This window comes from Rhinatrema bivittatum, chromosome 1, assembly GCF_901001135.1.
Source record: "Rhinatrema bivittatum chromosome 1, aRhiBiv1.1, whole genome shotgun sequence".
In the NCBI taxonomy this organism is placed as follows: Eukaryota; Metazoa; Chordata; class Amphibia; order Gymnophiona; family Rhinatrematidae; genus Rhinatrema; species Rhinatrema bivittatum.
Genome location: NC_042615.1, coordinates 252,936,407 through 252,947,689, shown reverse-complemented (window position 1 = coordinate 252,947,689; position 11,283 = coordinate 252,936,407). Strand labels below are relative to the sequence as shown.

General features: G+C 45.9%; 1 protein-coding gene across 4 annotated transcripts in view; it reads right to left on the bottom strand.

Moving 5' to 3' along the window:
* Positions 1-284: 284 nt before the first annotated feature.
* The window catches only part of CHL1 (cell adhesion molecule L1 like), a 244,933-nt gene continuing 233,934 nt past the window's right edge, over positions 285-11,283 (bottom strand). For all 4 annotated transcript variants that reach the window (XM_029593458.1, XM_029593467.1, XM_029593449.1 and 1 more), the window contains one exon: positions 285-2,344. In XM_029593458.1, the coding sequence (XP_029449318.1) occupies positions 2,134-2,344 (211 nt within the window). In that variant the 3' untranslated portion in view covers positions 285-2,133. The remainder of the gene's footprint in view (positions 2,345-11,283) is intronic.

Sequence of the window (11,283 nt, the reverse complement as noted above, 5' to 3'; positions counted from 1 at the left end):
TCTCTTTGTGCCTTGTGGTATTTTATAGAAGTCTCTTAACTACTGCAGGTCTCTGTGGGTGGGGTCTCTTTCATTACCATATGTATGAGGCCTGCCTTAGCAGGAAGTTGTGAGATGAAATTATGTGCCATTGACAAACTCTGAATTCCATTATTTTGTAATTGATCTTTCTAGACCACAAAGTGCCTTTCTCGATGTGAAATGCAGCCTTGAAGAAGGGATCTCTGTCATCTTGCAAGCTCATTACATCATTGTCGTTGGAGAATTTTTCCAGTGGCCTAATACAAAGGATCCAGCCTGCAATGAATCCAGTTCTCTGCAGGAGCAATAAGACCACCACACACACAATGTACATAACTGTATGGTGCTTTTGGTGCACTGCAGTCTTACAAATGAAAACTCAATCAAATGCCATCTGTGACATTATTTATTCTATCAAAGGGAGGCAGTGTTCACAAACCCTAACTGGGGGGTGTGGGGATCCCCAGCCATTGTACAACAAGAACACCTACAGGGTGCATGCATGCCAGGTTCAGAAGGAGTGTACCAAGGACTGTTGCAGTGCTGGCTGGATTACAGAGGGAAGATGGAAAGGGATGAAACTGGTAGAAAAGCTCATGGATCTGTGGTCCTATTAGGCACCCATTTCATTTGAACTTGAAGTTCAAAGCTGCAAGAGGAACTGTCAGGCAAAAAAAAAAAAATAAAAAATAGAAGGAGCTACAGCAGGGATCCTCTTGTTGAAGGTTAAATACCGACCTCTAGTAAATCTGTGATCTTGGAAAAGTCACTTTGTCTTCCCTTGCCTCAGTTTACCAACTGTAATTGGAAAAAAATATTGTCCCCTTTCCCTCTGGAAAGCAGGCACTCAGTATGGAGATCTGAAAAATGTGATACCAGATTGTTCATCTCAGAGATGACTTCATGCATGCTTCTGAATTATTAAATTGTGATTTTCATAAAGATCTAGTTGGATGAAAAAGATACAAATATGTAAACCAGGGTTCTCGACCCAGTCCTCAAGACACACTTAGCCAGTTAGGTTTTCCGGATATCCAAATTGAATATTCATTGCACCTCCATTGTGCACAAATCTATCTCATGCATATTCACTGTAGATATCTTGAAAACCTGGCTAGGTGTGTCCTAAGGACTGGATTGAGAACCACTGACCTAAATTATTATTATTATTTCTATCAATAATAATAATAATGTTTATTGAGAATATAAGAGATACCATACTTGGTCAAACCAAGGGTCTATCAAACCCAGTATTCTGCTTTAGTAAACAGCTCTTTTGACCTGGTGAAAGCATCTCTTCAAGGGTGGTGACTTTCAGTTCTCCAGAAGTTGTCTATGTGCTAATGTCCTGAGCAGCTATGGGTTGAGGCAATTCAGAGACTAGGCACAGGAAAACAACCTTTAGCTGTCAACTGTACACCAGATTCAGCCTTGATCTTTAATCAGGGTGTGCCAGGCCAGCAAAAACATTACTTCATTATTCGATTTGTTTTGGGAAATGGGTTCGTTTCATATCGATTGTTTTCCATTGCATTTTTTTTGTGTACACTAAAAAGAAAAAAAAAAGATTGTTGTTTTTTTCTGTTTTGTTTTGAAAACGACGTGAAACAAAAAAACTTAAATGTCATTAATGTTTTCATGTCATTTCAGAATGAAAGCATATCCCTAATTTCTAATGAACAAAAGATGTCACCATAAAATGTCCGCTGATTAGCTCCTTGATATAAAACAAGTTTGTATCATAATAGCGTTACCATTGTGACTGGCAATGACTAGACCCATGTAAGAATGTCAGCACATGAACCAGAAAAGGAACTTTGCACAACAATGGAGGTGATCTCTCTCGAGCAGGGTTCAGGCACATAGGTAAGGAAGCGTAAACGCATATACTGCCACCGCCCATACTGCACCTATATTATGAATAAGGAAAGGCCTTCACTTTCTAATTATGTCATTCTGGCACTTTATGGAGCTATAAAATATAAAATAGCATGGATCTTCCTTCAGGAGGTCCTGTTGGATTCTGTAGGAAGGAGCTTGAGGATTCCCACAGAAGAGCTGATGCATTGCACTTTGGAGCAGACACTGAACGTACCAGTGTAAGGCGGGAATCTAGGCATGGATGGGGTACAAGATTGTAGAGTTTCCATTTCCTTCTATGGTTTCTTTGCCTTTTGATCCGATGTATGCTCCAATAAAAGAACCATCCTCATTGAACTGGCCGTGCTCTCCATCTCCGTAGTCCACCAGGCTATCCGCGCTCTCTGAGCATTTCATGTCCATGCTGAGCGACTGCAGACTGCTTTTCAGAGGCTTTTCATCACTAGAAGAACAAATGAAGAGTGGGCAAAGAAATTTACCAGGCTATATGTTATATTTCTACCAGTAGCTATTTAAATTCTTAGAAACCATTACAACCCCCAATATGCATTCTTTCTAAAGACGCTTAGCTCATTTTGTACAGACCTAGTGAAGGAAGCATAGCTCTCAAAAACTAGTGATAAATATCGTATGTTTGTCCAATAAAATGTTATCCTCCACAACTTATTTGTTGACTTTTATTTCTAAGTTTCTAAAGCAGAAACTTTGGAATAGTCCAGATACACTTACCAGCCCAAAGAACTTCTTCCCATCTGAAAAACATAGATTGCACTACACAGAGCACTTCTCACAGACCTTCAGCCATTACCAAATAAAAGGGCGATATCTCGGCATGAGCCCCATGGATATTTTCTGTATCTTTTTTCTGTTTTTTTTTGTCTGTCATAGTAACAATGTAGTGGTAGGGAAGTTAATTCTAAACGGCATTTCTGAAGGTAAAGAATGAAATGTCCTTTTATAAATTTGCCCAGTTGATATACGTGCTTAAGATTGCTCTGTGCGCAGTTATTCCTGCATTTTTGGGAGAAGGCGTTCTGGGGCGTGGGGTCTGAGCAGAGTTTTCATTTAAATGCATATTTTCTTATTTTAAAACGTATGCATAGAAATTTCCAAAGCAATGCCACCTGCGTGAAACAGCGAGGGTCATAGCATATGGGTAGTTTGCCCAAGGTAGTTTTCAAAGCGAACTTATATATTTATTTATTTATTTAAAGGCTTTTATATACCGGAGTTCATGCACTAGTGCATACCACTTCGGTTTACACAGAACAAGGAACAGAAAATTACATCAAACAGATTGAACAATTAAACAAATATACAATTACATCCAACAATTGGGTATAAATAACATGGCTAACTTAGTAGGAACTTAGAGTTTGAGGTAAAGGAGAGAAATAGTACCAAGTGGTAACAGAACAATGTTAATAGCTAAATAATAAATATAAATAGTAAATACAAATTCTTATAATAAATACAGGTGTTATATATATATATGTTGAAAACTGGTGTCACTTCTGCATGTAACAGCCCACAAATTTATTTTGGCTTTACACAATTTCCCCCATAAATCATATTAATGCTTTATGGGGGTAATTTTCAAAATCATGTACATATATAAAATTTGATTTTATATGCACAAATGACTGTTACAAAGTTGCACACGTGTACTTTTATGTAAACCAAGCAAAGGTACTCTGGGGAGGTGCAATTGGTATTTGACAAACAGCACCCAGTCCTGCTCAGCCTCAGCCTGCATCTCCAGTCCTGCTCTGTTTGTCCCAGCCTGCTCCAGTGTCCCAGCCTGCCTCAGTGTGCCACACCTCCCTGTATCCGGTTCCAGACTCCAGTTCCACACCTGCCTTTGGTTCCAGCCTTGCCTCAGTCCCAGTCTCCAGTGCAGCCTGACCTCAGACTTCAGCTCCTGTCTAAGTCCTGCCACCCGCCAGAACCCAAGGGCTCAACCTGTGGGGGAGGTGGCTGGTATAAGCCAAAGATTCCCTAGCTTAGTTTTGCCTTGCCCTGTAGAACAGGACTGTTCCCGTGGGTGTTCCCCAGTCTAGCTGGGTCTTCATCTACAACAGATGAAGTGGTTTCCAAAGTGGTTTTAGGTCAAAATATAGCATGGAAATGCTACTTGTTTCTGTCCAAGACTATGCTATGCTATACTGTCTGATTTTGACACCATCTCAAAGACTAAAATCATTTGGAACAGGTAGGAAAATTGTTCAGTGGTTCAGATCCTTTCTGTCTAAAAGATCTTTCCAAGTTAAAATTGAGCAAAATGTCTCAAACTGAAAGGCTTTAGACTGTGATGTGCCACAAGGATCCGTCTTTTTTGGCTTGCTTGTACAGACTGAGCATTTGTTTGAAACAAATTGATAAAATACAATGAATGAGACCATTTTGTTTCATTCATGGCCCTCCAAAATGAATGGAGAGTGTCCATGAATTTAAACAGAAATTTTTGTCTCATTCATTTGATTACATTCAAGTATTTGACCCATTGAAAAGTGTTGCTATGAGACTGGTAACTATAACAACCAACAAGGTAAGGTAGCACCCAGGTCGGAGCCGAGGCGGGAGAAATAGGCAATTAGACAGGGCGGAGGACTTATCAAAGTGAAGAATTTTTTTAAAGTAGCCTATAGCTGGCACCTGGCTCAAGTGATGCTGCTGCCCTCCCATGGAAAGGTCTGAGCATAAGCTTGTCTTTTCAGAAACTCTCTTAGTAAAGGTAAGGTTCTTGAAAAGAAGGAGAGAAAGGAATTTTGGCATTGGCAATTGGCTTTTTGTTATCTTCACTGCTGCAGTTATAGTGCACTGTTCTCACTGTGAGTGAGAGACATTTTATCTGTTCACTAGAGTAGGGCAAAAGGCAGTGCCAGTGAAAAAAAACAAAGAGCAGTGTTAGTGTTTTTGCCTTTGACTACACAGTGTGCACTGGCAAAAAACAGAAAGAACTGCCTTGCCAGTATCTTTTCTAGTTAATCTGCTGTTCACACGCATGTGTGTGAATGAGAATGAGCCATTTTTGCACATACTGGGGCGGATTTTCAGAGCCCTGCTCGCCTAAATCCACCCAAATCCGGGCGGATTTAGGCGAGCAGGGCCCTGCGCGCTGGTAAGCCTATTTTACATAGGCCTACCGGCGCGCGCAGAGCCCCGGGACTCGCGTAAGTCCCGGGGTTTTCGGAGGGGGCGTGTCGGGGGGTGGACCCGAACCGCGCGGCGTTTTCAGGGCGTGTCGGGAGCGTTCCGGGGGCGGGCCCGGGGGCGTGGCTACGGCCCGGGGAGGCCCGGGGGCGTGGCCGCGCCCTCCGGACCCGCTCCCAGATCGCGTCCCGGCACGCTAGCGGCCCGCTGGCGTGCGGGGATTTACTTCTCCCTCCGGGAGGCGTAAATCCCCCAACAAAGGTAAGGGGGGGGTTTAGACAGGGCCGGGCGGGTGGGTTAGGTAGGGGAAGGGAGGGGAAGGTGAGGGGAGGGCAAAAGAAAGTTCCCTCTGAGGCCGCTCCGATTTCGGAGCGGCCTCGGAGGGAACGGGGGTAGGCTGCGCGGCTCGGCGCGCGCCAGCTATATGAAATCGATAGCCTTGCGCGCGCCGATCCCGGATTTCAGCGGATACGCGCGGCTCCGCGTGTATCTACTGAAATCCAGCGTACTTTTGTTGGCGCCTGGAGCGCCAACAAAAGTACGCCTATTCGCGGTTTTTGAAAATCTACCCCACTGTGAGGGATAGCACTAGCCACCAGCCAGACAGAGACTGTGTTTGTGCCATTAGTGAGTTGTTAACTCTGCTTGGGAGATTGGCACTGTGCTTGCTAAGCACTGAAGAGAATGCAGTCTGTCAACTTGACTGAATGTGTGTATGACAGACAGAAATTCTGTCTGTATTGTACCATGAAAGTATATTGTGACATCAAAAACCCCAGTAGCCACTTCTATTTCCAGTATGTCACTACAAGCAAAGGGGAGAGGAGGGAATGGCTAGGGGTGTGCATTCATTTTCGACATATTGGCAATCCGCAATGTATATATCCCTATTCGTTGTATTCGTGGGGAAGCAAAACGTATCCCGACTCCCCACGAATATAACATATCATCCGTTCCATACGTTTGGCGCCGCACGCTTTTCTACACCGCCATTTGCAATCGGAGAACGCCATTTGGCTGTATCCAGAGCCAAAAACCAGCCCTTTCATGTGAGTCATCAGTGACCTCACAGCCCTGTCAGAGTGGGTCAGACAGGTTGGCACAGATACCAGAATGCAACGTATCAGCGATAAGATTTGTTGAAATGCACTGAATGCACCCAATTGTGCTATCATTCAGTGCTCGGTGACACTTTTCCTGATGACCCAGCACTATATATACTTAAGCACGTGGTGAGCCACACACTTTCTTTGCAGGGGTGGTGTGGGGAGGTGGACTTTGCGGAAGGTGGCTGCACTCAGAGCTAGACTGAGTTCTGAAATCTGTATTGAATTGCTAGCTAGGCTAGTTACTTAAGAGAAAAAGATATTTATTCTTTATTTGGCTGCAGTGCCTGTGCCAGCTAGCCCTGTTTGTTTTTTAAGCAGTTTATTTAGGTGATCTGAGACAGTCTCTCTGTGCCAGGGAGAGAAGCTGCTAGCAGTGCCATTTTTTTTAATTCACCCTCTGGGCTAGGCTGCAAGCAAGCACCATTTGGGTGTTGTGGGTGGGAGAGATATATTCAATTTTTAGCTAGTTTGCTAGAACTTCCATTGGAAAATATATTTCATTGATTTTCCTGCCGTGCCAACAATTCCAGCTTTTTTAAACTGAATTTGTTTAATTGAACTCACTCAGTCTCTCTGTGCACTGGGCATCAGTGCCAGTGGGCTGGCAGTTTAGCAGACTCAAGTTTATTATTGGTACAGTCTGTGCAGTGAAATCCCCAGTCTTCCTCTTTTGTGTCTACAAGCAAGCTCTGTGTGTGCACACCACACACATTACATTAGTGCATATCAAGGCACTGTGACAGTGGGCACTGGGTAGTTTAGCAGACTCAACTTTATTATTGGGACAGTCTGTGCAGTGAAATCCCCAGTCTGCTTCTTTTGTGCTTACAAGCAAGCTCTATGTGTGCACACCACACACATTACATTAGTGCATATCAAGGCACTGTGCCAGTGGGCAGCCAGTAGGCACTAGGCAGTGACATTAAATCCATAATGTCAGGGAAAGCTAGATGTGGTCAAGTGATTGGGACTGGCAGAGGAGGCACTTCAAAAGTCACTAGTGCCAGTCCCCCATTAAAGTTAAAAAGGGACCTGTTGCAATCTAAACTCTTTGGAGGGGCAGGCAGTTCCATCATGAAAAAAATGAAATCTTAACATGATGCATTGCCACCACCTGTTTCTGACCCTGTAGTTTTGGAAGTGAGGGAAGGGGAGGCTGAGTCATGCCAGACAAAATGTCGACACCCAAAAGCGGCAGTGGGACAGAAATCTCGACTTAGTGTTGACAATGTAGCACAGGCACTGTTTGCTTCTGATTCAGATGAACAATCATCTTGTGTGGGATTCTCATCAGAAACGGAAGAAGTAATAGCTGAGCCTGACGAAGTTTTAGGAGGATCAGTTAGTACTGTCTTAGCCTCCACTTCAGTGCAGCAGGGGAGAGATGAAACTGATGAGGAGGAGGAAGACCAGTCAGCGCAGGCACAGGGTGCATCCACTACTTTAGCTCTAGTGCCAGCATCCACCCCCAAGGCTATAGAGAAGGGAGGATCACGAAAGACATCTGCGATCTGGAGCTACTTTAAAGTGACGGATGACCCGCGTTTTGCTCGGTGTAATTACTGTGGCAGGACTATTAGCAGAGGCAAGCAAATGGGACATCTATCTAATTTTGGCATGACGCATCATATGAAGAGGCAACACCCAACAACAGTATTGCCATCTGGGGATGGTGGCAGTACCAGTCAGGGGACCCCTTCCAAGCAGAGTTGAGTGGTTCAAAAGCAGCAGAGTCAGCCCATGCCCTCATCACCTTCTAGCAGTCAGGTGGCAGGCCAGCAACCCCCTGACATGTGGCAGAAGCGACAATCCACCATGGAGGAAATGGGGTGGAGTGCGGTAACACTATCCCGGGGTAGGAGGCAAGCAGCCTCAAAAGTTGTAACCAGGAGCATTGGGGAAATGATTGCCCTTGATGATCAGCCCTTGCAGTTAGTGGAGAATATGGGTTTCAAGCATTTTCTGAAGGTCGTAGTTCCAAATTACAAAGTCCCCTCCAGAACCACATTTAGTAGAAAGATCCTCCCCAGCCTGTACAAGCAGTGTCGCAGTCACATCCAAGTGCTGCTAGCTAAGGCAGAGGGGAGTGTGCATTTCACCTGTGATATCTGGACCGCCATGAATGCTGCACACTCTAACCTCTCCCTGACAGCACACTGGTGGGACCTGGCTGAGGCAGGGGCAGGCAGCAGCTCTATTACTGAACAAGTATCAGGGTGGAGATGGCCTTTACTGCACACCCACCTGACGGACCAGGCCCATACCGCAGCCAATATTCTAGCTTGCATCAGACAGATGCTGGAGGGCTGGCAACTACACCAGCGAGAAAGGAATCCTCAGGCAGGGTTCTTTGTCACAGACAATGGTGCAAACATGGTTAAAGCAATAAACGACGGGCACTTTAAGAACATCCGATGTTTTGCACACACTCTGCACCTGGTAGTGAAGTCAGCTCTGGGGTTGGATTCCAGTGACAAAGAGAATGAATGCCTGCATAGGTTAATACAGAAGTGCAGGATCATAGCAGCGTACTTCCACAGAAGTGTGAAGGTGGGACAGGTTCTCTGACAAAAGCAGACTGATTTGGAGATGCCTCACAAGCGTCTCATTCAAGACATTGCCACCCGGTGGAATTCCACCTTTATGATGCTTGAGAGGTTAGTGGAGCTGCAGACACCCCTTCATGAACTTTCTGGTACAATGGACATAAGTGTGCAGAATCCCCTAGGGCATCATGATTGGTTAGTCATGAGTCAGCTGGTAAAAACCCTGCAGCCCTTCAAGGATGTCATGGAGGAGCTGAGTTCCAGAAGTGCCACCTTGGCTGACATCATCCCTATAGTTAATTTCCTGGATGAAAATTTGGAGGCCTTTAAACAGGAAGAGGGAATGACAGTTGAGGTGCTGCATTGTCTGGACATTTTGCAGCAGCAGGTGGAAGAGAGATTAAGGCCTTTAACAGAACAGAACACATATATGCTCGCCACAGTCTGTGATCCCCATGTGAAAGGGAAACTCGCCCTACAGTCCAATTGTCTCTCATTTGTGAAGGACCTGCTGTTATCAAAAGTCCGTGAACAGGAGCGCCATAGGCAGAGACAGATTAGGGGTGAAGCAGGGGGTGGAAACAGCGGGCACTTCAGAGAGTTGGGGTAGCCCAAGCAGGAGCAGCACTCTGTCAGTGACAGCTAGAACTTCCTCCTCCTCCACTTCAGAATGCCAAAGGCATGTTGCCCGTAAAGATTCATCTGTTGTGCTATAGGCTAGAGAGAAAGCAGGTGGCATGAGTGACTCTCAGTCCACCCAAGCAAAGGAGACACCAGCACAGCTGTCAGTGACACGGTATCTCTCAGAGCTGACAGAGAACATGCAGATAGATCCACTGGCATATTGGGCACAGAAGTCCACTGTCTGACCACACCTAGCCAAAATGGCTCAGCGATATCTGTCATGTCCACCAACCAGTGTGCCCAGTGAACGTGTCTTTTCAATGACAGGGGATATCATGAGCCCTCACCGCTCAAGGCTGGCACCAGAGTTGATGGAAATGCTAGTGTTTTTGAAAGTAAACCTGCCTTTGCTTGGGTTTCCAAATTTTCCCTGTGAATGGCAAGATGAATACAAGCAATTGAAAGCCTTGTAGCAGCTCCAACTGCCTCCTATGCTCCAGATAATGTAAGCACTGAAGCACATGTAACTGACCTGAAACGCTGTGCCTGTCTGTCCACTGTCCAGGCCATACATCCCTACAAGGGCCTGACCTCAAACGCTGTGCCTGTCCGTCCACTGTCCAGGCCGTACGTCCCTACAAGGGCCTGACCTCAAACGCTGTGCCTGTCCGTCCACTGTCCAGGCCTTGTGTCCCTACAAGGATTTAACCTCTATTGCTGTGCCTGTCCGTCCAAGTCTTATGTTCCTAGGTGGGATTGACCTCTGTCCTCTATTGCTGTGCCTGTCCATTCAGGCCTTATGTCCCTACAAGGGTTTGACCTCGATTGCTGTGCCTGTTCGTCCAGGCCTTATGTCCCTACATGGGCTTGACCTCTGTCCTTGAATGCTGTGCCTGTCCATCCAGGCCTTATGTCCCTAGGTGGGATTGACCTCTGTCCTCTATTGCTGTGCCTGCCCATCCAGGCCTTATGTCCCTAGGTGGGATTGACCTCTGTCCTCTATTGCTGTGCCTGTCCATCTAGGCCTTATGTCCCTACAAGGGTTTGACCTCAATTGCTGTGCCTGTTCGTCCAGGCCTTATGTCGCTATGTGGGATTGACCTCTGTCCTCGACTGCTGTGCCTGTCCATGCAGGCATTATGTCCCTAGGTGGGTTTGACCTCAATTGCTGTGCCTATCTGTCCAGGCCTTATGTCCCTACAAGGATTTGACCTCGATTGCTGTGCCTGTTCGTCCAGGCCTTATGTCCCTACAAGGATTTGACCTCGATTGCTGTGCCTGTTCGTCCAGGCCTTATGTCCCTACGTGGGCTTGACCTCTGTCCTCAAATGCTGTACCTGTCCGTCCAGGCCTTATGTCCCTACGTGGGATTGACCTCTGTCCTCGACTGCTGTGCCTGTCCATCCAGGATTTATGTCCCTAGGTGGATTTGACATCGATTGCTGTGCCTGTCTAGCCAGGCCTTATGTCCAGTCCTAACGGCTGAACCCTCGTTACAAAGGGAAACCTCAGTCTCTGTCAATTCAAACTAGTAATCCTTCACAGCATGGATCCTTAAATAAAACAGTTTTCTTTAGTTTCAGGGCAGAGAAGAGAACTTCCTCCGTCTTGCTTATGAAGTCATGATCTGTTTGCAAATGCTTAAATCCTAACAATTTGTACCATTATACACTGTAGGGGCCAACCCATTCCAGGGAGCCCTTTCCTGCTCAAAGGAAAGGGAACTGTCTCCGGTGTTGCAGCCTATCTCTTAGCACCTGTTGACCCATGTTCAGAATGAGAAAAGATCTCCAAGGTATTTAGACTGTGGCAAACACAGTGAGACCCTGCTCACAGTGAAACCCTGCTCTAGGTCGCCAAGTTTTGAAGGCTCGTGCTCCACTCTAGGGGCCAACCCATTCCAAGGAAGCCTTTTCCTGCTTAAAGAAAGGGAACTCTCCCCTGTGTTG